At 39.7% G+C, this 26455-nt stretch overlaps 1 protein-coding gene across 1 annotated transcript in view; it reads left to right on the top strand.

The window, feature by feature from the left end:
* The window catches only part of AQR (aquarius intron-binding spliceosomal factor), a 129073-nt gene that overhangs the window by 14741 nt on the left and 87877 nt on the right, over positions 1-26455 (top strand). Inside the window, exons 4-10 of the mRNA XM_003935747.4 lie at positions 4633-4668; positions 9420-9540; positions 12957-13097; positions 15539-15607; positions 16602-16702; positions 21139-21215; positions 24290-24354. Of these exons, the coding sequence (XP_003935796.1) occupies positions 4633-4668; positions 9420-9540; positions 12957-13097; positions 15539-15607; positions 16602-16702; positions 21139-21215; positions 24290-24354 (610 nt within the window). The remainder of the gene's footprint in view (positions 1-4632; positions 4669-9419; positions 9541-12956; positions 13098-15538; positions 15608-16601; positions 16703-21138; positions 21216-24289; positions 24355-26455) is intronic.

Genomic DNA, 26455 nt, shown 5'->3' on the forward strand with positions numbered 1-26455 from the left:
CAGCTAATTTTTTGTATTTTTAGTAGAGACGGGGTTTCACCATGTTGACCAGGATGGTCTCGATCTCTTGACCTCGTGATCCACCCGCCTCGGCCTCCCAAAGTGCTGAGATTACAGGCTTGAGCCACCGCGCCCGACTATTATGAAATATTATACAGAAAAGGGCATAAAACAAATGTATAGCCTTACCAATTATAGTAATTCATAACCATCACCTAGGCTGAAAAACTCAATAAACATTGTCAGCGTTCCAGTAGGTCTCTACTTGTTCCTTTCTTTTAACGTTATAATCTGTAAGTATGCAAACAAGAACTATAATTTGCTTCTTTTTGAAGTTTAAATAAATAAGTAGAGTCACAAATTATAAACTTGGTTATGGCTAGCTGCTACTTCTTTTTTTTTTTTTTTTTTTTGATGAAAGGGAATTTCACTCTTGTTGCCCCATGAGTGCAGTGTCAGGATCTCGGCTCACTGCAACCTCTGCTTCCCAGCTTCAAGCAATTCTCCTTCCTCAGCCTCCCAAGTAGCTGGGATTACAGGTGCCCACCACCACACCTGGCTAATTTTTGTATTTTTAGTACATACATGGTTTCTCTATGTCGGCCAGGCTGGTCTCGAACTCCTGACCTCAGGTGATCTGCCCGCCTCAGCCTCCCAAAGCCCAAATTGGCAGAGATTACAGGCGTGAGCTACCATGCCCAGCCATGACTAGCTTTTGTTCACTGTTTTTTTTTTTTTTTTTTTTTTTGAGACGGAGTTTCACTCTTGTTGCCCAGGCTGGAGTGCAATGGTGCAATCTCGGCTCACCGCAACCTCCACCTCCTGGGTTCAGGCAATTCTCCTGCCTCAGCCTCCTGAGTAGCTGGGATTACAGGCACACGCCACCATGCCCAGCTAATTTTTTGTATTTTTAGTAGAGACGGGGTTTCACCATGTTGACCAGGATGGTCTCGATCTCTTGACCTCGTGATCTACCCGCCTCGGCCTCCCAAAGTGCTGGGATTACAGGCTTGAGCCACCGCGCCCGGCCCACTGTTCTTATTTATTGTTTTAATCATCTACTTAACAGATCGGGAAGTAGGTAGCTCAGAAGTTCATAATGTCAAGGCCCTTGTCAGTCTTGTCAAAAGATTGTATTGACGTTTTCTATGTGGTTGCACTGGGGCTGCCACAGCTCCAGACCTCATGTTTCACACAGTCATATCCCAAAATAGGAAGTTGTTGGGGCAGGGAGGGAGGATATAATAGAAAAGTACTCTCATTTGCGTGATACCTTTTCTCTTTCCTATCAGATTTAATGATACCGTAATAGACCCAGTTTTTGTACATAAATTATTCAACTTTTTAAGGATTTAATGAAATGCACGTTAAGTCTTTAGCACAGTGTCAGGCATAATTCATGCTCTCAATAAATATTGGTAACTTAAAAAACTGTCCAAAAATCATTCAAATTATTTATATTTGTGATTATTGTTTGTAACTTTTCATAATTATCTTTTTTATTTTTTTTGAGATGGAGTCTCACTCTGTCACCTGGGTTGGAGTGCAGTGGCACAATCTCAGTCCACTGCAGCCTCCTGGGTTTAAGCGATTCTCTTGCCTCAGCCTCCCAAGTAGCTGGGACTACAGGTGCACACCACCACGCCCGGGTAATTTTTTGTTTAGTAGAGATAGGGTTTCACTGTGTTGCCCAGGCTTGTCTCGAGCTCCTGAGTTCAGACAGTCTGACCGCCTCGGCCTCCTAAAGTGCTAGGATTATAGGCATGGGCCACCATGCCTGGCCTTCCGTACTTCAAAATTCTTCTGATGTGTTATCTAGTTCATAGACCTGTTTTTATATCTTTTTTCTTTTGTGTTTTTTTTAGACGGATTCTCACTCACGTCCAGGCTGGAGTGCAGTGGCATGATCTTGGCTCACTACAGCCTCCTCTTCCCAGGTTCAAGCGATTCTCCTGCCTCAGCCTCCCGAGTAGCTGGGATTACAGGCACGTGCCCCCACACCTGGAAAATTTTGAATTTTTGGTTGAGATGGAGTTTATCCATGTTGATCAGGCTGGTCTCGCACTCCCGACCTCAGATGATCTGCCCGCCTCGGCTTCCAAAGTGCTGGGATTATAGGTGTGAGCCACCACGCCTGGCCCTTATAAGTCCACTTTCAGTTAAGGTGTTCACTTTATCTGTCTCAGAGAGTTTATTGGCAAAAATATAAAACTAAATTTAATGAATGCCACTGAGATTGCTAGAAGAAGAGTTGAATGTTTTTCAGACTACTTTTGTTTTATCTTGTCATATCAAGACTTACTTTTCAAGGCCAGGCATGGTGGCTCATGCCTGTTGTCCTGGCACTTTGAGAGGCCCAGATGGGAGAATTACTTGAGTCCAGGAGTTTGAAACCAGCCTGGGCAACATAGTGAGACTTCATCTCTACTAAAAATCATTAGCTGGGTGTGGTAACACACGCCTATAGTCCCAGCTAGCTACCTGAGAGGCTGAGGTGGGAGGATTGCTTGAGCCTGGGAGGTCGAGACTGCAGTGAGCTGTTTGTGCCACTGTACGGTAGCCTGGGCAACAGAGCAAACCTACCTCAGAAAAAAAAAAAGAACACTTATTTTTCACTTGTTATCTTAAAGGAAAGTTGGCAGCTCTACCATTTTTATACAGGAGGAAACTGAATCGCAGAATGCTTAAAAGAGGCCGGGTGTGGTAGCTCATGCCTGTAAATCCTAGCACTTTGGGAGGCTAAGGTGAGTGGATCACCTGAGCTCAGGAGTTTGAGACCAGCCTGGACAACATGGGGAAACCCCTGTCTCTACTAAAAATACAAAAATTTGCTGGGTTTGGTGGCTCACACCTGTAATCCCAGCACTTTGGGAGGCTGAGGCAGGCAGATCACAAGGTCAGGAGTTTGAGACCAGCCTGGCCAACATGGTGAAACTTTGTTTCTACTACAAATACAAAAATTAGCTGGGCATGGTGGTGGGCTGCTTGGGAGGCTGCTCTCAGCTGCTCAGAAGGCTGAGGCAGGAGAATTACTTGAAGCCAGGAGGCAGAGGTTGCAGTGAGCCAAGACCGCGCCATTGTACTTCAGCCTGGGTGACAGAGTGAGGCTCTGTCTCAAAAAAAAAAACAAAAGCAAAAACCCAAAAACCAAAAAAATTTGCAAGACATGGTGGCATGTGACTATAATCCCAGCTACTTGGGAAGCTGTGGCACAAAAATCACTTGAGCCTAGGAGGCGGAGGTTGCAGTGTCAAGATCGCGCCACTGCACTACAATGCGACAGAGCAGGACTCTGTCTCAATAAAAAAGAAAAAAAAAAGAATGTTTAAAAGGCATTGTCAAAGTAACACTGAGTTATGACTAGAACACTGGTATTCTATATCATGAGCCAGAATTTTCTCTTTTATTATGGGGTCCTGTTTGTGACTGAAGACATTAAATGTCGAGTTTTGTGTATAGTGGGCAGTGAGTGAATTCTCTTGTCTAACATGCAGTTAATTCAAGTGAAATGTCTGCCGTTGGAGATCGAGAGTGTGTCACCCAAGATGACATATTCAGTCAGCATCTTGGCTAACTGTAGAAGCCAGTACTTTGGCAGTATTTTGTCCTTGTGCTTTTGCATGGTAAAAACCTTCATTTCATTCTTAAGTTATGTGACTGCATGCTCAATGAAACTATTTAAGAGGTCAGAAACAGTGGAATAGGATTTTGACAGGATAATGGTTTCCTGGGGCATTATAAATTCATAATACATATACATTTAATTTTCAAAGCTGGAAACTATTATCAAGTGGCAGTGTTCTGATCTATTTTATTTCTAATACTATAAAATGATAAAAAATGGGGGGCCGGGCATGGTGGCTCAAGCCTGTAACCCCAGCACTCTGGGAGGCTGAGGCGGGTGGATCATGAGGTCAAGAGATCAAGACCATCCTGGTCAACATGGTGAAACCCCGTCTTTACTAAAAATACAAAAAATTAGCTGGGCATCGTGGTGCTTGCCTGTAATCCCAGCTACTCAGGAGGCTGAGGCAGGAGAATTGACTGAACCCAGGAGGCGGAGGTTGCGGTGAGCCAAGATCGTGCCATTGCACTCCAGCCTGGGTAACAGGAGCGAAACTCCGTCTCAAAAAAAAAATAAATAAATAAAAATAAAAAATGATAAAACCAAATTAGTGGCCATTTGTACCTGCTTTGGGACAACATGACTATATTTTGGACAAACATGACTATATCATTGTTTATTCATGTAAAACAAAGCAATTCTATTACAATAAAGACAGTATATTAAAGACAAATATCTTATATTTCTTCCACAATATTTTGGTATTTTAGGCTCACTGTCAACACTAAGAAGCAAGTGAAACATCTGCTTTTCACATTTGCAATACAGATACGTGTCCTGTGTGCTTTTACGAAGGCATGACTTTAGCAAAATGTTTTTATTTGAGTATTAAATGAAAACATGTTGGTCAATGATTAAGAAGTTAAACTGACATTGGAAGTTGTGATCTGCTATTATGAATTTTGATAAGTGGGTTAATATGAAAACAAAACATCCTCAAATACATTTGTGTTAAAAACTGAAATGTTTGTATTCTCTATTTTAAACATTTTATTTGTATGTTTCAGGTTTGCTATTAGAAAGATAATGCTGTTGGAATTTAGGTAAGTTATAAAGCATTGCATTGATGAAAAGATGACCATGTGACTTAAGTTTTAGCTACATTTTCAGCATATTTCTGTGAGTGACTAAGAAAATCTAAATTTGGCCGGGCGCGGTGGCTCAAACCTGTAATCCCAGCACTTTGGGAGGCCGAGGCGGGCGGATCACGAGGTCAAGAGATCGAGACCATCCTGGTCAACATGGTGAAACCCCGTCTCTACTAAAAATACAAAACATTAGCTGGGCATGGTGGCGCGTGCCTGTAATCCCAGCTTCTCAGGAGACTGAGGCAGGAGAATTACCTGAACCCAGGAGGCGGAGGTTGCGGTGAGCCGAGATCGCGCCATTGCACTCCAGCCTGGGTAATGAGAGCGAAACTCTGTCTCAAAAAAAAAAAGAAAGAAAAGAAAATCTAAATTTGTGAAGATTTATATTTCTGTGATTGGCTTATTTTGAAATATGTGTATCATGGCCTTTATTTTCAAAGATGATGGCCCATGGTCAGAATAACTTGTATTTTTGTTTCTTACTTGTTAAGCTAGCATGTGCTGAATAATTTCTGAACTCAAACTTGGTTTCTCTAGTCATCAGTGGAAGTAAATTAGAGTGTGTTCTACAGCCATTTTTTCCCCCTGCCAGGCTAAAATGTTATCAAGGCAGCATTGCTTCAATCTAGCTCCTAGTACTGTAAATATTTCAGACAAAAGATAATGTACGGTTTTCAGATTGCAAAGATACATTAGATTATGTTACAACCAAATCTAGCCAGTATGCTGAAAATAAAAGCCAGCGTTGCTGCTGATGATAGTTAGATTTACCATGTATACAAGAACACTTGTCTTGTATTCACCACAGCGTTACGCATTTTATATAGAGAGTACTCGGAACAATCCTGTAAAGTAAGTACTATCCTTTGCATTTACTGGAAACAGAAGCTGAGATCAGAGAGGTTGAATAATTTGCTCAAGATAGTGAAGTTAAATAACTGGCAGAGCTGGGATAACAGTGTTGATGCCAAAGCTCATGGTTTTCCATTTCTCTACACTTCCTTGACGTCTGGTTTACATCAGAGGTCAGGGCCTCTGTGTTAATAATTTTACTCCTACATATGCAGATTTGATCCTCACAAAAAAATGACATGAAGTAGATGGTCTTATTGTTTTCATAGAGGGAAACTGAAATTTATTATGAATTGTAAGTTGAGTGCCTCCTGTATCCTCAGAACTGCATTTTCTTATTAAATCAGCTCATTTAATCCTCATAACAACACTAGTAAGATCATCCTTATTTTATAAGCGAGAAAACTGAGACTAGAAACTTGACCCATCTGTCCCTGAAATAATAATGCTTTTTCCACCATATTGTGCCTCCTCTCAAGAAGACAGAGTAAAATCAAGAGGCTACAACTATGCAATTAGAATTAACCAGAATTCTAGAGTCCAGAAACCAAGAGAGTTGTAAGAGATGAGGGAGAAAGCAACAAAACAGATTGAAAGCATCAATGACAGTGAAAATTTTTTAATAACTGAAAAAGTCGGTTGTTACCTTTCAGGAACTTTTGTTTAATTTTATGTGACAATGCCATGTACCCTGGGCCAACTTCCAAACATAACCAGTCAAAAGTTTGTTGTAGAGAGTGATTGATGGTATCTTGCTAGAGTGGAAAATAAGATATGGAGAAGGTAGCTGGATAGGAGAAAATGAACTGGGAAAGAAAAGGGTTTCTGTGGGTGAAAATCATTAGAGGAAGGCATTACTTTATATCAATATTGTAAGAATTTGCTGCAGTTGCTGAAATAGGATCAGGAAGTTATTGAACAAATCTTTAAATTTGAAGAAAAGAGATGTAGGACCCATACCTGTGTAATCAGACAAATCATTGACTCATTGTCTCAGTTTGCTCATCTAAGAGATTTAAAGATAGATAGGTTTGGAATTTGCTGTATAGTCAGATAACACCCAAGGTAAGATTTTACTCTTAAAAACTGTGACAGCCAGGCGCGTTGGCTCAAGCCTGTAATCCCAGCACTTTGGGAGGCTGAGGCAGGTGGATCACGAGGTCAAGAGATCGAGACCATCCTGGTCAACATAGTGAAACCCCGTCTCTACTAAAAATACAAAAAATTAGCTGGGCATGGTGGCGCGTGCCTGTAATCCCAGGTACTCAGGAAGCTGAGGCAGGAGAATTGCCTGAACCCGGGAGGCGGAGGTTGTGGTGAGCCGAGATCTCGCCATTGCACTCCAGCCTGGGTAACAAGAGCGAAACTCTGTCTCAAAAAAAAAAACTATGACAGAGGCCGGGAGCGGTGGCTCAAGCCTGTAATCCCAGCACTTTGGGAGGCCGAGGTGGGTGGATCACGAGGTCAAGAGATTGAGACCATCCCGGTCAACATAGTGAAACCCCGTCTCTACTAAAAATACAAAAAATTAGCTGGGCATGGTCGCACGTACCTGTAATCCCAGCTACTCAGGAGGCTGAGGCAGGAGAATTGCCTGAACCCAGGAGGCGGAGGTTGCGGTGAGCCGAGATCGCGCCATTGCACTCCAGCCTGGGTAACAAGAGCAAAACTCTGTCTCAAAAAACAAAAACAAAAACAAAAACAAAAACAAAAACTGTGAAACAGTTAAAAAAAGAAACAGTTAAAAAGATACTCTGGAAGCATATGTATTCCAAATGTGCTGCAAAAAAATCTCTATAAATGAAACCTTGGTAAAGGTGAGTTTACACTCCCAAATTAGAGAGCGCATTAGGGTAGTATTCTTTTTTTTTTTTTTTTTTTTTTTTTTGAGACGGAGTTTTGCTCTTGTTGCCCAGGCTGGAGTGCAATGGCACGATCTCGGCTCACTGCAACCTCCGCCTCCTGGGTTCAGGCAATTCTCCTGCCTCAGCCTCCTGAGTAGCTGGGATTATAGGCACGCGCCACCATGCCCAGCTAATTTTTTGTATTTTTAGTAGAGACGGGGTTTCACCATGTTGACCAGGATGGTCTCGATCTCTCGACCTCATGATCCGCCCACCTCAGCCTCCCAAAGTGCTGGGATTACAGGCTTGAGCCACCGCGCCCGGCCTAGGGTAGTATTCTGTAAGCAAGAGTGAATAACAGAGAACAAAGATCCCCCCTGCCCCCACCACCAAGAACTTGAGATAATTAAATAATTGATATGCACTATCAAGTCATTATGTTTAAAATTATTATTGGCATAAGAGAAGAAATATAATATGTGAGAAAGAAAGAAGACACTAAAAAATGGATAGACTTGGGGGAGGGAAAGGGAGATAAAAATCATTGAAATGCAAAAAATCAATTAGCAAAATAACATGTTAGACACAGCTAAAGAAGGAATTACTCGAAAATAGATCTGAGGGAATTAACTAGAACATAGCAAAGAGAAGTAAAAAATGAAAAAGAGGAAAGGAAAATAAGATATGTGGAGGCTAGAATGGGAAAGCCTAATAGGAGTTTCAGAAGATTTTTTTTTTTTAAGTGTTGGAGATGGGGTCTTGCTCTGTTGTCCAGGTTGGAGTACAGTGGCACAATCATGGCTTACTGCATCTTCAATCCCCTAGGCTCAAGTGATCTTCCTACTGCAGCCCCCAGAGTAGTTGAGACCACAGGTGTGCACCATCATACCTGGCTAGTTTATTTTAAATTTTTTGTAGAGATGAGGTCTCGTTATGTTGCCCAGGCTGGTCTCAGACTCCTGGGCTGAAGCAGTCCACCAACTTTGGCCTCCCAAAGTGTTAGGATTACTGGTATGAGCCACCACACCTGGCATCATTTTGTTTTAGAACTGATATTTGTCAGGTATTTTTGGCTTTTACTTTAAGAAGAGCCTTAGGTAAGGGAACATCCAGTGGTTTGGTGGTGATAATTATATATGTTGGCAACTTTGATATCTTTTTAATTGAAAGTATAAGGCTGTCATTCCCCAAAGCTGTAGTTTCTTTTTTTTTTTTTTTTCCGAGACGGTGTTTCGCTCTTGTTACCCAGGTTGGAGTGCAATGGTGCGATCTCGGCTCACCGCAACCTCCGCCTCCTGGGTTCAGGCAATTCTCCTGCCTCAGCCTCCTGAGTATTTGGGATTACAGGCACGAGCCACCATGCCCAGCTAATGTTCTGTATTTTTAGTAGAGACGGGGTTTCACCATGTTGACCAGGATGGTCTCGATCTCTTGACCTCATGATCCACCCGCCTCTGCCTCCCAAAATGCTGGGATTACAGGCGTGAGCCACCGCGCCCGGCAAAGCTGTATTTTCTATATATGAATTTGTAGCTGGTAGCAGTGACCGAGATTACAGGTAAATTTTTGAAGGATTCCAAGTTTGTTTGTTTCTTTGTTTTGAGACGGAGTCTAGCTCTGTAGGCCAGGTTGGAGTGCAGTGGCACAATCTCGGCTCACGGCCTCCTCTGCCTCACAGGTTCAAGTGATTCTCCTGCCTTAGCCTCTTGAGTAGCTGGGATTGCAGGCACATGCCACCACAACCAGCTAATTATTATATTTTTAGTAGAGATGGGGTTTTACCAAATTGGGCACAGCTCCTGACCTCAAGTGATCCATCCGCCTTGGCCTCCCAAAGTGTTGGGATTACAGGCATGAGCCACCCCACCTGGTCATGGATTCCAAGTTGTAAATAGAGATTTCTAAAATATTTTCAGAAAGTTTAAAATAATTATGCTTTTCTAGGTGACTTATACATTACAGTGAATGGTGGTAACTAATGAAATACTCTGTGCTTTTTACACTTTATAGCCAGTATCTTGAAAATTATCTCTGGATGAATTATTCTCCTGAGGTATCCAGCAAGGCTTATTTAATGTCAATCTGCTGTATGGTGAATGAGAAGTTCAGAGAAAACGTACCTGCATGGGAGGTAACTGTTTTAAATTACTTCATAGCTTTCATACTGTGCCCACTTAAGCCATTACAAAGTGGCAGAACTTTTATTGATAGTGGTGCTTTTAGGGCAGCACTTTACCCAGTTTTAAAGCAAATATTGAGAAAAAGAATGGATATGTGAAAGATTCATTTTCTTTTGGTTTCAACACTTTTTTCCAACAGTAATAATTTACTATGAACTGAAAACTTTTGAGTATGGAGTTATTTTTCTGCTTTGTGCTTGAAACAAAGAATGGTATATGTTATAACAACTTATATCAGGAGCTGGCAAAATGGAAGTTATATTCATAAGTACAAATAGGCTGAGTGCTGTCACTCATGCCCGTAATCCTGCACTTTGGGATGCTGAGATGGAAGGATTGCTTGAAGCCAGGAGTTCAAGAACAGCCTGGGCAACATAGCAAAAACCTGTCTCTTAAAAAAAAAAATAAAGTTTGTCAGGCATGGTGGCATGTGTCTGTAGTCCGAGCTACTTGAGAGACTGAGGCAAGAGGACCGTTTGAGCCCAGGAATTTGAGGTTACAGTGAACTGTGATTGCGCCATAGTTCTCTAGCCTGGGTAACAGAGCGAGACTGTCTCTAAGAGGAAGAAAAAAGTGCAAGTATGTAATGTTCAAATGAGATATTTTTCAGCATCTTTTTTCACAAGAAGAGGTATATATTTGTAGTTTTATATGAATAAAAAAATGTTACCAAAGCCCAGGCTGGAGTGCAGTGGTGCGATTTCAGCTCACTGCAACCTGTCTCCTGGGTTTAAGTAATTCTCCTGCCTCAGCTGCCCAAGTAGCTAGGATTACAGGCACCTGCCACCACACGCGGCTAATGTAGTAGAGACTGGGCTTCACCATGTTAGCCAGTCTGATCTTGAACTCCTGACTTCAGGTGATCCACCTGTGTTGGCCTCCTAAAGTGCTTGGATTATGGGCATGAGTCACTGCGCCCTGGGATGTATTTTTCCTTTTAGAAATTTCTAATGAACTGACTTTTCCTTTTTGTGTTGGTTCAACAGAGACTTAATCAGTAGAGATCCAAAACTTAGGTTTTCTTTGCCCACCATAAAATGGTCACCTCATCAAGAATTTCTTCTCTTCTAGTCAGACTTTTTTAAATGAAAAAAAGAAGCGGATGCCTGTCATCTGTTTGCAGTAAATGGTCTCCAAAGTGAGAGGGTGATAATATCTTTAAGATAAAACCATGGGGCCAGGCGTGGTGGCTCAAGCCTGTAATCCCAGCACTTTTGGAGGCTGAGGCGGGTAGATCGTGAGGTCAAGGGATAGAGACCATCCTGGTCAACATGGTGAAACCTCGTCTCTACTAAAAATACAAAAAATTAGCTGGGCATGGCGGCACGTGCCTGTAATCCGAGCTACTCAGGAGGCTGAGGCAGGAGAATTGCCTGAACCCAGGAGGCGGAGGTTGCGGTGAGCCGAGATTGTGCCATTCCACTCCAGCCTGGGTAACAAGAGCGAAACTCTGTCTCAAAAAAAAAAAGATAAAACCATGAACACTTCTCTCAAATATTTATTAAATGACTACCATCTCAGGGCACATTAGAGCTCAAAATAAACTATGGGTTTTATGTCGATATCAAGAGAGCCTAGGGATTTCTTGAAATTGCTTCAGCTACTATAGAAAGGAAGAAGGAAAATTTTTTGAGCCAGGGAATAATCTGGTCAATTTGCCTATTACGAAGATCACTTTGATGGTTAGGCCTTGAAATAGAGAAATGATAATAGAGATTTAGATGATAAACACATATTTAGAAAGTAGAATTGATTGAATTTGATAATCAGTTGAAGTAGCATTAGGAAAGGGTGTTATTTTCTTTTTTTTTTCTTTTTTTTTTTTTTTGAGACAGAGTGTCGCTCTTGTTACCCAGGCTGGAGTGCAATGGCACGATCTCGGCTCACCGCAACCTCCGCCTCCTGGGTTCAGGCAATTCTCCTGCCTCAGCCTCCTGAGTAGCTGGGATTACAGGCACGCGCCACCATGCCCAGCTAATTTTTTGTATTTTTAGTAGAGACGGGGTTTCACCACGTTGACCAGGATGGTCTCGATCTCTCGACCTCGTGATCCACCCGCCTCGGCCTCCCAAAGTGCTGGGATTACAGGCTTGAGCCACCGCGCCCAGCATTATTTTCTTTCTTTCTTTTTTTTTTTTTTTGAGACGGAGTTTCACTCTTGTTACCCAGGCTGGAGTGCAATGGCGTGATCTCAACTCACCGCAACCTCTGCCTCCTGGGCTCAGGTAATTCTCCTGCCTCAGCCTCCTAAGTAGCTGGGATTACAGGCACGCGCCACCACGCCCAGCTAGTTTTTTGTATTTTTAGTAGAGACGGAGTTTCACCATGTTGACCAGGATTGTCTCGATCTCTCGACCTCATGATCCACCCGCCTCGGCCTCCCAAAGTGCTGGGATTATAGGCTTGAGCCACCGCGCCCGGCAAAAGGGTGTTATTTTCAATAACCTTCCAGTCTTGGGCAAATTAATATAATAGATGATGTTGCCATTTAGTAAGGAATAATTTGAAGGATGGAAAACTGTTGAACTGAATTTGGACATATTCAGTTTAAATTGCCTTTGGAATATCTAGATTAAGAAAATGGAGGAATCTAAGGTTTGAGAGCTCAGAAGAGAAATCTGGACTGCAGATGTATATTTGGGATCATTGGTATTTGGTAGTTGAAGTAATAGGGGAGAAGAATGAAACTAAAACCCTAGGATTATTGCTGTTTGGAAAACAGACAAAAGAAGAATAGCTTTCAACATGGCAAAAAGGAGTTGAGGATTAATAAGGGGTTCATAGGACTTGACAGCCATACAGCTTCAAGAGAGCTTGTCTTAGAGAAGTGAGTGAAAACAACTAGTAAAGACCACAGGTTTGGAGCACTTGTCTATGGCAGTAACTAGAAATGGAGGTAGGTCAAAGAGACTTGAAAATATGTATATTATTTACAAGTTAAGAGGAAAGAGTTAATATAAAACAGGAGAGTCTCTCCTTCAGATTAATTACGGGGTGTAAAGTAGATGTTTGCTAAAGATGTACTTTTTTTTTTTATAATCAGGTAAGTTAAAACACTTCAGTTCCTTAATAAGAAAACAAAACCTAAGCTAAATACTGCCATAATCCACAGAGGAACAACTAAAGGAATTAAAGCCATTATTTTATTAGCTAAAGGTTTTTGTAACTCCTAGCCCTGTTAGAAACCTATAGTTGACTTGCCATTAATTATAAGTAAGCATGTGATGCTGCTTTTTTAAATACAGATACAAATAATCTTGTAATTATTTGGTTTTTTTAGTAGACTGCTTAAAAGCCTACTAGGATTTCTTTAAAGCTTAAGTGAGCAAGCCAATTCAAAATGAATTTCTATTCTTTTTCTTTTCAGATTTTTAAGAAGAAACCGGACCATTTCCCGTTCTTTTTCAAACACATCTTGAAGGCGGCATTAGCTGAAACTGATGGTGAATTTTCACTTCATGAACAGACAGTCCTACTACTTTTTCTTGATCACTGCTTCAATAGTTTGGTACTTACACTTTAAATTTTCATTAAATTTTCAATTTTTCTTGTTCTTTTAGGTCGAGTTTACATGAGATTACCTCTGTAGCCAATTCTTCATCCATAATAGTGGGGAATAAGGATAATGCTAAAAGCTTGATTTCAGCCACTTATGAGTAAAATCATTTTATAAGATATGTTCACTTTTTAATAGATTTGAACTTGATACTTACTTTTTTCTGTGAGACTCTTAATAAAAATGATTATAAGAACTGAAACTCCAAAGGGAGAGCACACAAATGAGAAGCAGCAAGAGACTGGTTAATACGGAATTTGAGTAATGAGATTCATGCCACAAGCTGTGTATACATACAGAAATGTAGTTTCATTACTTTTTATCATGCTTCATGCACAGGCTGGGTAGTCAGCAGGAGAGTTATATTTTCAGTTGTGACTAATAAAGGCCTATTGTAGATGATCTTTGAAAATGTCCTGTGTGATACATTTTCATCCTTCATAAGATTATCTTCTTTTTTTTTTTTTGAAATGGAGTCTTACTCTGTTGTCCAGGCTGGAGTGCAGTGGCTCGATTTTGGCTCACCACAACCTCCGCGTCCTGTGTTCAAGTGATTCTCCTGCCTCAGCCTCCTGAGTTTCTGGGATTACAGATGCGCACTACCACACCCAGCTAATTTTTGTATTTTCAGTAGGGACAGGGTTTCACCATATTGATGAGGCTGGTCTTGAACTCCTCACTTCATGATCCGTCTGCCTTGGCCTCCCAATGTGCTGGGATTATAGGTGTGAGCCACTGTGCCTGGCCCCATAAGATTATCTTCTAAAAAAATTAAATATTTTCAGTAATTAATATTTCATTTGAACTTTTCTACTGTGGTTATCTGATGGTACATACATATTTAGTGGCTCTGCATTGATAATTTACTTACAGCTATGCAGGAGAATGCATGGAGTTCTTTCTTGTCCTGAAGACTGAGTGTTAATAGATGGATGGTTATTACCTGTTTCCATGTACTACCTCACATGGATCTTTTAAAGGCATAAAAAAAGATTTATGATGTCCACTGTTATCTCTTCAACATTTATTAAACTAAACAGAACAAATAGAAATATAAATAGATGTGATTTTTTTTGTCAGAAACTAAACAGAAACAAGATTTTATTAGTATTAGTAATTTGATGATAGTTTTTTTTTTTTTTTTTTTGAGACGGAGTTTCGCTCTTGTTACCCAGGCTGGAGTGCAATGGCGCGATCTCGGCTCACCGCAACCTCCGCCTCCTGGGCTCAGGCAATTCTCCTGCCTCAGCCTCCTGAGTAGCTGGGATTACAGGCACGTGCCACCATGCCCAGCTAATTTTTTTGTATTTTTAGTAGAGACGGGGTTTCACCATGTTGACCAGGATGGTCTCGATCTCTCGACCTTGTGATCCACCCGTCTCGACCTCCCAAAGTGCTGGGATTACAGGCTTGAGCCACCGCGCCCGGCCTTGATGATAGTTTTAACCAACTTGGTAAAACTAGTTTTTTAATGAAATGCTTTATCTTTTAAAATACACAGTCAATTCTTATTTGAGGTAGTTATGTTCATTTTATAAAGTAGCTATGAACACTGAATGAGCTAAAACTCAACATTAGTCCTTGAGGAAATACAGGGTTAGGTTCCTGCAAGCTTTGGTCATGACATTTTTACAACCTGTTAATACATAGCCTTATTTTATATGTGTTTCACCACGTTGGCCAGGATGGTCTCAATCTCCTGACCTTGTGATCCTCCCGCCTTGGCCTTCCAAAGTGCTGAGATTACAGGTGTGAGCCACCGCGCCCAGCCTCTTTTTTTTTTTTTTTTTTTTTTGAAGTTCGCTTTGTCGCCCAGGCTGGAGTGCAGTGGCGTGATCTCAGCAACTCCACCTCCCAGCTTCAAGTGTTTCCCTTTCCTGGAAAACTGCATCCTCCATCTCCTGGCTTCAAGTGTTTCCCCTTCCTTTGCCTCCCCAGTAGCTGAGATTACAGGTGCCCACCATGCCTGGCCAATTTTTGTATTTTTAGTAGAGACGGGGTTTCACCATGTTGGCCAGGCAGGACTTGATTCTTACAGCATGAGAGCTGAGAGTTAAGCAGAGTATCACTTCAGTCTCACCTGAGAATGTACACATCAGGCAACTCAGAATTTTGTTTGTGCCATCTGAATGACTGTGAAAGCACATGAAGTATTGATTTTGAGGTTACAAATACATTTTTGTTAGTATATGAATTTGCAAATACAAAATCTGTAAATAATGAAGATGGAGTCCTTTTTAAAGCATTGAACTCTTAATATCAAAATATTAATTTGAAAATATTGGTGGCATGTTTTCCCTCCAGGTCTTAAAAAGGCAGTGTACTTCTTATGTAAAGACTTAGGTAGAAATGATGGTATGTTTATTAACTTGTTTTCTTCATGCCTAAAACAGGAAGTAGACTTGATACGGAGTCAAGTACAGCAGCTTATCTCCCTGCCAATGTGGATGGGCTTGCAGGCTGTAAGTCTCTAATTTCAGTGTCTTATGAATGTATGTCTTATAAGTAGAATATGTGGTTTTAGAGCCTATAGCCTTAATCTGGATATACAAATGGTAGCTAAATACCCCTTTTCTTAGAAAAGCCATTATGCATTAGCTTATCATAGATACAGTTTATACAGTTGTAAAGTTTTTCTGTGCATTTGATGTTTAACTTAATGTCGGTATTATAAAATGAAATAAAGTGGTATTTGTTGAGCTTGTAGAGAAAGGGAGTTAATTTAGTAAAGTATGGATGAGACTTAATGTAGACTTGAATTTTTTTTTCCTTGATTAGAATATAGAGAGAGCTGTAGGAGAAGATCTGGATTGTACTTAATATTAATGACTTCCATTTTTCATAAAGTCTTTAATGAGTAATATGTGCAGGTACCAAAGCCAAATTAATACATCTTAAGTAGTTAAAACTATCAAATTTCATTGTAATACTTCATTCAGAATTTCATTTCCTGCACATGTGTGTTTCTGCATATACCCAGATATGCAGACTCATTCATAAGCACCAGTTTATGGGAATGAAAACATAAGGCACATATAAATAATTAATCCTAAATTAAAAAGTGGCAAGTACCATAGGAGAGAATATGCTAATGAGGACATTTCCTTATTTACTTGTGGTAGCTGTTTTTTCAGCATTTAGACTCATATTTTTTAAACCTCAGTGATTGTGCTAAGTGTTGATCCATGTATTTTTCAGACTGAGCTTTTTGAGTTTTGAAATAAAAATTGGTTATTGAGCTTACAATCTTGATTTGTATTTTTATTAACAAGAGCTAGAGTTGAATAATTTTTTAAAATACTAATCATTTCTTAATTTTTAGGGTTATGTTTTCAGATTTTATGACATTGCTCTATTTTGTATTTATAGATTAGAAAACTAGCAAATAGTTGATCTAATCCTTATCCTTGTAAACTTTGCAGTTACTGGTGATTTAATAACACATCTCTTCTTCAGGCACGATTGGAATTAGAATTAAAAAAGACACCTAAGCTAAGAAAATTTTGGAACTTGATTAAAAAGAATGATGAAAAGATGGATCCAGAAGCAAGAGAACAGTATGTTGGCAAAGCTTCATTTCACATTGGCTTATTATGCTGGATTGTGGGCCGTAGATGATGTCAACTGGTTTGTTGTTTCCCTTTATATAGTGCTGAGCCCAATTAAATTATTAATAAGTGCTTTTACTTAGACCGTCATAAGAATATTTTTCATAAAGGTCTAAAGCAGAAACTAGAACATCATGCTTTTCTTCTTTTCCTTCTTTCTGTGCTGCTAAGTATATATAGTTGCCCAGCTGTTTTTGTCCCTATTGTCTGTGTCGCTCATGGATGGTTCTCAATTTTCTCCATAATCTTCAGAATATTAATACAACTTTTCTTTCTTTTTCTTACTCCTTGACTCTAATAGTGACTTTTACACACTCCAACCACCATTCATTTATTTAACAAATACTGAGTGTTTATTATTTTACCAGGTACTGCTCTAGGCTTTAGGGATATAGCAGAGAACACAATGGACAGTAATTGCTGCTTTTATGGAGCTTACATTCCAGTTGAGGAAGACAGCACTGAACACATAAATTATACAGTATGTTAGATGTGATACATGCTAAAGAAAAGAATAAATCAAGTATAGGAATTAAAGGAGCAGATGAGGATGGCTCTTTTTTTTTTCGAGACGTAGTTTTGCTCTGTTACCCAGGCTGGAGTGCAGTGGCACGATCTCGGCTCACTGCAACCTTTGCCTCCTGGGTTTAAGCAATACTCCTGCCTCAGCCTCCTGAGTCGCTGGGACTACAGGTGTGCACCACCAGGCTTGGCTAATTTTTGCATTTTTTAGTAGAGGCAGGGTTTCACTATATTGTCCAGGCTGGTCTTGAATTCCTAACCTCGTTGTGATCTGCCCGCCTCGGCCTCTCAATGTGTTGGAATTACAGGCATTAGCTGCTGCGCCTGGCCAATATGTTATTTCTAATAGTAATGCTTACTAATGAAATAAAAGTCTGTGTAACTAGTATTTATTTCATGGAACAAAGACACAGGGGAAGGACTGGTATGCTCTCAGAAGTTTGTTTCCCTTTATCTCTTGGAGACTAACTTGTCTTATTTTCTTACCTCATTTATTCCCTGACTATTCCAGCAATAATATTTTTTCCCCTTTATCTTTAATTCTTCTTTTCCACTAATTTTTTTCTCTGCATATATAAACCCACACAGACACACGTGCACATGTATATGCTGAGGACATAACTTCCTCTGGGCCTATGATAACTTCTTTTGGCACTGTCCTATTTTTTCTTCTACTTTTCAGAAGAGTATAAGTTAGTCTAAACTTTTGTTTAAGCCTTGTAACTCCCACTTGAATTTTGATTCTCATTATCCTACTCTCACCTGAAATTGCTCTTTCTGATCTTACCAGTCAGCTCTACCATCTGTCATTTTGAGGATTGTTTGTTTTTTGTGTCATTTCCTTTGGACCCTCTTTTGATCCTGCTGATCATACTCCGTTTCTTATATGTCCCTCCTCCTTTCACCTCCATGACGTCTCTAGCTTTTTCTCCTTTTGGATATTTTGTCTGTCTTTCCTGGCACCTACTTCCAGGATATTGACACATCACAAGGCTTTATCTTTTATTGTCTTTTAGTTCTACTTTCCCTTCCCTCCAGAGGTTTATGAGAAAACTCACATTCAGAGAAATAAAGTAGCTTGACTCAAAAGATAAAAATCTAGGATATGGCAGAATAGAATTTAGACCTAGTTCCTTCTGTCTACAAGCATTTTTCCCTTGACCACTTTGCAAGTAAGAAGTTAGAATTTTGTTTCCTGTATGATGGAGAGCTGCCGAGGGATTTTATCAATAAAGAGATATAATCAGACTTAAATTTTGGAATTATTTCTCTGGAAGCAAGCAGTAGATTGTAGGGATGGAAGGTGGTTGTAATACTCAGGTAAGAGATAGTGGGAGCTTGAACTAACACAGCAGAATTGGAGGGAAAGAGATAGTGACACAATGGAGAGTTATTTAATGGATATCGGTAAACTGCTGACTATGAGATAGTGTCAATCTCATAGACAACTGTTTACCGATATCCATTAAATATCTCACTGTCATCCTGGCTAGATGACTGGATGATAGTGAGATATTCACCAAAATGGGGAATGTAAGACGGAGGGTGGGTTTGGCAGTTAAGAGAAAGATTTTCGTTTTGCCTTGCCAAGTTGAGATAGCTACCAGGAGATTGAGATTATGGGATATGTATTAAACGCCACATTTGTATAGGTACATGTGTAAATAATAATTGAAGCTATGAGTATGGGTGAGATTATTTAGTGAGGTAAATAAGCCATGAAAAGTGGGATGAGGATAAAAGGAAATAAAACCTGGAGTTAAACTGGTAGTTCGTGAAAATAGGGAAGAACTAAAAAACTGCATGTCAGAGATGAGTTTGGGAGTAAGAGAATGACAGTTTCAGGAAGAGAATATTACAATCAGAGTAGCAGTATCCCTTCTTTAATTTTCAGTTTCAATCCATCCCTTTCATAGTATCTTTCTAACCAACAGCCTCTTGATTGGGCAAATCAAATGGTATTTTTGCAATATTTGACTGCATTTTGGGGGAGGAGGTGTGTGGAATCTTCCTCTCATTACCTCAGTGTGGTTTCATCCTCAGTCTCTCTGGTCCTGACTTCTTTTGTGTCTTTCCACTATGTAACTGCTTCCTGTATACTTCTACTTGGAGTCATTGTTACGAACTCATATTTGGTGTAGCTAAATAATACACATTGTTTTTTTTCCCCACATTTACCCTTTTGTTCAGTTTCTCTTAATTCTCCTAGCCAGTTAGACTTGGAACGCTCCAGTTTTTTGGCTCATTATATCCAGTCAGCCCTGTTGGATTCACCTTTTGTCCTTCCTCTCTTTTCTTGTCACACTGCTGTCATCAGAATTCAGGCCCTATAGCATCTTAACTCAACTACCGTAGTAATTTCCCACTTGGTCTTTCTCCAGCTTTCCTACACCAATGTAGCCTCCCTAGCCTTTTTCATAGAATATTCCTACTTACAAGCTTTCAGTCATTTCTTAGTTCCCACTGAATAAACTCTAAACTTTTTACAAGGCTTTCAGAAGCTTCCAGCTGTTTCTCATGACTCCTGCAAATCACTGGACTACTCTAGTCATTGCTTCTGAAACATTCCTTTCCTAAGTCCCTTTCCTCTTCACTGCACTTAATTGAGTATTAACCATATAAACACACTTCCAGACCAACTACTTTAGACCATAATGCTTTCATCTGAACTCCTAGAACACTTGCTCTATGATTTTTTTTTTTTTGCAACACCAGCTGTTTATATAATGATTTGTGTATGTATAGTTGTTTAGGATGTAGGTTCTACAGTCAGACTTACCTGGATTTCAGACTCACTTGCTGTGTGACTTTGGGCAAGTTACTTCACCTCTGAGTCCCATTGTGAAATCTGGACAATAGTACCCATTTCCGAGGACTGTTACCAATATTAAATGAGATGTGAAGTGTTTAGCATAGCTCAGATCCTGGCACAATGGATGCTTAATTAATGTCAGGCAGTTTTATTAATTGCACAGTGGCATGTATTACTAATTATGTTTATAGTATGACTTGTTATTGCAAGTAAATTTTAGCCATTCTCCTTCTTTGTATTTCCAGCAGGACTGTTATAAGCACTTACAGCTATATAATACTTGATATAAGTTTGTCCTTTAATTGATGTATCTTGAAGTAGTAATGAATAGAAAATTATTTTTTAAACATTTGATTTTTAGCTATTGTGATACTGTATTTTACTTAATACTTGAATATTAAAATTTAATATTGTTCATCTCATTTCAACTGCATTAAATGTGAGATTTTTAATGGTAAGGACAGACTATAAATGGAATTTTGAAACTTCTTTCTCGGTCTGACTCGTAAATCACAAGTGAAAACGTTTGGCCTGGCGTGGTGGCTCACACCTGTGATCCCCAGCACTTTGAGAGGCCAAGGCAGATGAATCACAAGGTCAGGAGTTCAAGACTGGCCTGACCAAGATGGTGAAACCCCATCTCTACTAAAAATACTAAAATTAGCTGGGCATGGTGGTAGGTACCTGTAGTCCCAGCTACAGGAGAATCACTTGAACCTGGGAGGCAGAGGTTGCAGTAAGCTGAGATCGCACCACTGCACTTCAGCCTAGGCAACATAGTGAGACTCCATCTCAAAAAAAAAAAAAAAAGAAAGCGAGAAAAGGAGGTGCTTGCTTAGGTGGCTTATTAAGTCAGTAATGTGACTCTCCTTTTCTCTATATAGCACTGTGTTTACATAGAAAGAAGAAGCTGGGCATTCAAGTTATAGTTCCAGCTTCGCAGAGAGATGAACAGTTGAACAGTATAGGAAAGCCGTGGTCAACATTTAAAATTTACTTTTGAAATGACTATTTTTGAAAAATAATTGGTCAATGATCTTTCTGATTTTAGGGCCTATCAGGAGAGGAGATTTCTTTCACAACTCATCCAGAAGTTTATTTCTGTGCTGAAATCAGTCCCACTTTCTGGTAACTATCTTCTTTTTCACTCAGTGCATTTGTGAAATTATCATATAGCTTCCTCTTTGGTATTTACTCATCTCTAAAAACTACTCTTGGTATGATTTTAATTTATATTGGCAAAGTGTATGTCCTCTCCTTTTTAAATGTATTACCAGTCTGAACATTGGGACTGCCTTTAAGGATTATGTTATGTTATGTTATGTTATGCTATGCTATGCTATATTATGCTCTGCTATGTTATGCTATGCTATGCTATGCTATGCTATGCTATGTTATGTTATGTTATGTTATGCTATTTAGTTGAGATGGAGTCTTGCTCTGTCACCCAGGCTAGAGTGCAGTGTGGCACGATCTTGGTTCCCTGCAACCTCTGCCTCCTGGGTTCAAATGATTCTCCTGCCTCAGCCTCCCGAGTAGCTGGGACTACATGCAGGTGCACACCATCATGCCGAGCTAAGTTTTGTATTCTCAGTAGAGACTGGGTTTTGCCATGTTGACTAGGCTGGTCTCGAACTCCTGACTTCAAGTGATGTGCTCACTTTGGCTTCCCAAAGTGCTAGGATTACATGCCTGAGCCACCACACCTGGCCAGTAAACATCATTCTTAATCTTGAGCTATTATCAAAAATTTTCAGCTTGCTGGCAGAGGAACTAACAGGATAATGACAATAATGTGCCAGTTTAGAGTGGGTATGAAGATAGATGGATTATATAGTTAGGAAAGAGAAGGCAAATTTTTCAAAGATTTTAAGAAGGATTGTAGTTTCCTTTAAAAATAGTGTCATTAAGGGTGGGCATGGTGGCTCACACCTATAATCCCAGCACTTTGGGAAGTGCAGATGGGCAGATCACGAGGTCAGGAAATCGAGACCATCCTTGCCAACATGGTGAAACCCTTGTCTACTAAAATCCAAAAAATTAGCTGGGTGTGGTGGGCTCACCTGTAGTCCGAGCTGCTCGGGAGCCTAAGGCAGGAGAATTGTTTGAACCTGGGAGGCAGAGGTTGAAGTGAGCTGATAGATATCACGCTGCTGCACTCCAGCCTGGTGACAGAGCAAGACTGCATCTCATACATACACACACACATACATACATACATATATACATACATACATAAAATAAAATAGGGTCATTAAAAACGGCATGCCCAGATGAGTTGTTGGAAATCTGTGTAGGATAACATCTTTCTAGATGTTAAGACTGCTTTCAGAAGGGAAAAAAAATTACAGTGTACCTGAGAAAAATAAGGATATATTTGTGTTTCAAATTGGGATAACAGCCGGGCGCGGTGACTCAAGCCTGTAATCCCAGCACTTTGGGAGGCTGAGGCGGGTGGATCACGAGGTCAAGAGATCGAGACCATCCTGGTCAACATGGTGAAACCCCGTCTCTACTAAAACTACAAAAAACTAGCTGGGCATGGTGGCACGTACCTGTAATCCCAGCTACTCAGGAGGCTGAGGCAGGAGAATTGCCTGAGCCCAGGAGGTGGAGGTTGCGGTGAGCCGAGATCATGCCATTGCACTCCAGCCTGGGTAACAAGAGCGAAACTCCGTCTCAAAAAAAAAAAAAAAAAAAAGAAAGAAATTGGGATAACAAGGTTTCTACATTAGGCAACATGGCCAGTATGACTAGCTAACATAAAAACATGCAACTCTATTCACCAGAGCACAGAACTTGAGCACCATGCATTATTTTCTGATTTTAAATAGGCCATTGCCAGTAATTTCTCAAGACATAAATAAAGATACAGAATTCAGAATTTGCTCACTCTTTTAGTTTGGGAAAAAAATGTTTTCTTTGGCAGTTATAAGAACAAAAGATAGCAACAAAAGATTAGTTTGAATGGACTTGATTTAAAAATTGCTCCTTTAAATTTTTATTTTAAACAACTGTATATGTATGTCTCAGAAAACCTGGGTTCCAGTTCTAACTAGACTTTATAGTTTTTTACCCCTTTATCAGGTCATTTTCTCTGATCATGTTTTTCTTACCTGGGCAATGAAGATCTAGAACAGATGCTTTCACAGGTTTTTTCCAGCTAATAAATTCTATAATTCAATTATTTTAGGGTTTAGATTATGGGGATATGCTAGCTGAAAAAGTTCCATTTAACATTTCTGTATATATTAATCACCAGAGTACTCACATTTCTTGCTTTGCATTAAGTTTTCTGTTTTCCTGTATACTACAAATAAATAAATGGCTTTTTATTTAAGCAATTGTAGGATGCCTTCTATATGTCTGGCACTGGGTGTTAGTTACTGCTGGAAGTCCTTTAAGTAGCAACAGGGAACCTAAAATTATCTTTGTTTTAATTGAAACCAACTTGACAGGATGGTTTTAGTTGGTAAAATGGTAGACTATTTCCTGATATTAGAAAAAAAGCTTGTACTTTGAAAGAATTTCATGCCCCAAGGTTGTAATTATTTTAAAACAAAAATAAATGTTTGTAAAAATAGTATATCATGCTCATAAATAGTATATAATAAGCTAGTTATTTAAAAGGTATTTTTATTGTTCTGTGTGTCATTGGCATTCTAATATTAAAGTAATACATGTACAGTGGAAAAAAGTCATAAAAATCACCTCAAATTAGTTTCAGTACATTTTAAAGGGTGTGTGTGTATGTGTGTGTGTGTGTGTGTGTGTGTAGATATACATATGTGTGTGTGTTTATACATATGAGAAAACTCAGAAGTTTAGAACATAAAGACAGGAAAGTGGAGCAAAAACTGATATAAAACTGCCTTCTGGTTTTTATATCTCTTAAGTTTTTTCAAATCTAATTAAATACAGATTTTTTAAAGTTAATACTTTTAAAATATCGTTGCAAACCTGATTTTTAAAATGTGCTTCTGACCCAAGCTAGATGTTTTATTTTCTCATATTTATATAGCTAAGTGTCAGAGTAAGGCCTGGCTTAAAAAGAAATGTATGTGAGATCCTCATTCTAAATCATAGTCCAATTCTGATGAATAAAAGACAAATGACTTTATTGAATAACTGCCAGTTTTCAGAAACAGCATGCAAAATGGTCTAATAAGAACATTCTAACATGCTTTCTCTTTTATGTCTAGAACCTGTCACTATGGACAAAGTTCATTACTGTGAAAGATTCATTGAACTTATGATTGATCTAGAGGTAAGAAATCTACAATCTACAGTGACTTTTTTGTTATGTAATCATTAGGGGTCTAAGATTAAGCATATGACTATATAGGAAGTATTTTTTTCCTTTTTTTTTTCTCTCTTTTGGAGACAGGGTCTTGCTCTGTCATGAAGGCTAGAATGCAGTGGTGCCATCTTCTTGGCTCACTGCAAACTTTGCCTCCCCGGCCTCAACTGATCCTCCTGCCTCAGAGCCCTGAGTAGCTGACACTACAGGTGTGCACCACTATGCCTGGCTAATTTTTGTATTTTTTGTAGAAACAGGGTTTCTCTATATTGCCCATGCTGTTCTAGAAATCTTGGGCTCAAGCGATTCTTTCACCTTGGCTTCCCAAGTAGGAGGATTGCTTGGGATTATAGGTGTGAGCTACCATGCCTGGTCTATATGAAGTATTTCTTCATCACCTCAAACTGGTTTTACTTTGTACCTGTTTCAAGGTGTCACTTAGAGAAGGGAGTCACAAGTAGTTGGCCCTTGAGGTTTTCAAATGACTGACTTATGTACTGTGGGCTGTTAGTTGTAAAAAAGCATGACATAGTATAGTTATTAAACGTGAGTCCAGCAGTGACAATTTATTTTGTGTCATACTGTATATGACACAAAATATGCCCCTCAGAGTTTTCTGTAATGTCTGAAGTCACAGTTTTCTAACTGTCTCTTGAAATAATCTTACTTTTCTAAATGTGCCCAATGTTTGTGAAGAAAAATATAGCTGCCGTGTGCAGTTTTTTAAAAAGGAGATTCTTAAACAAAAAACAGCTGGGCATGATGGCTCATGCCTGTAATCCTAGCACTTTGGGAGGCTGAGGTGGGTGGATCACCTAAGGTCAGAAGTTCAAGACCAGCCTGGCCATCATGGTGAAGCCCCATCTTTAAAAACAAACAAACAAGATTTCATACTCAGGTACAGGATTTGTGGCAAATTCAGTTACAGAATTGGTATAGTTCAGATCGGATTGATTTCCTTTCCTTTCTCTTATTAATGTGGGATATTGAAAGAAAATTTGTTCCTTATCTGGAGAAGTAAGGTGGTTTCTTGATATGCGTATTAGCATATTAGACTAGCAGTCATTCATGAGATCTTTCAAATTCTAGCTCTGCCAGTAACTAATTTATAACTTCTGAGGATCTCAATAACCTCATCTATAAAATGATGATGTTTGATTAGATTAGTGATTTTCAAGCTATGGTATAGGGGAACAAAGGAGAGGAAACAAAGACAGGATTCTCTACACAGAAACTTGTACTTCCTTTTTTCTCAGAGCAGCTCCACTTTTAAACGTACACACAGTACATATTGGGATTTTACGTAGGGTTTTGTTGGAAAACTACTGGCTGAGATGATCTGCTGATCTGTGAGATTCCTCTTAGTGCTAGTTTTTTTTCTTTTTTTCTTTTTTTTTTTTTTGAGACAGAGTCTTGCTCTTTGGCCAGACTGGAGTGTAGTGGCGCTAACTCAGCTTGCGGCAACCTCCGCCTCCTGAGTTCAAGCGATTCTTCCTGCCTCATCCTCCTGAGTAGCTGGGATTACAGTCGCCCATCCCCAAACCCAGCTAATTTTTGTATTCTTAGTAGAGACAGGGTTTTGCCACGTTGGCCAGGCTAGTCTCAAGCTCCTGACCTCAGGTAATTTACCCACCATGGCCTCCCAAGGTGCTGGGATTATAGGCATGAGCCACTGTGCCCTCCCCTTATTTTCAGTTTTGTCTTAAAAGTTCTTTTATCATAATTATTATTATTTTATTTATTTATTTTTTTGAGGCAGAGTCTTACTCTGTCGCCCAGGCTGGAGTGCAGTGGCGATCTTGGCTGACTGCAACTTCTGCCTCCTGGGTTTAAGCGATTCTCCTGCCTCAGCCTCCCAAGTAGCTGGGATTACAGGTGCCTATCACCACACGTGGCTAATTTTTGTATTTTTAGTAGAGACGGGGTTTCACCATGTTATCCAGGCTGGTCTTAAACTCCTAACCTCAAGTGATCTGCCCCACTTGGCCTCCCAAAGTGCTGGGATTGTAGGCATGAGCCAGTGCCCCCAGCATTATTATTGTTTTTAAAACCAAAAACATTGCCACTG

The sequence above is a fragment of the Saimiri boliviensis genome, chromosome 2 (assembly GCF_048565385.1).
Source record: "Saimiri boliviensis isolate mSaiBol1 chromosome 2, mSaiBol1.pri, whole genome shotgun sequence".
In the NCBI taxonomy this organism is placed as follows: domain Eukaryota; kingdom Metazoa; phylum Chordata; class Mammalia; order Primates; family Cebidae; genus Saimiri; species Saimiri boliviensis.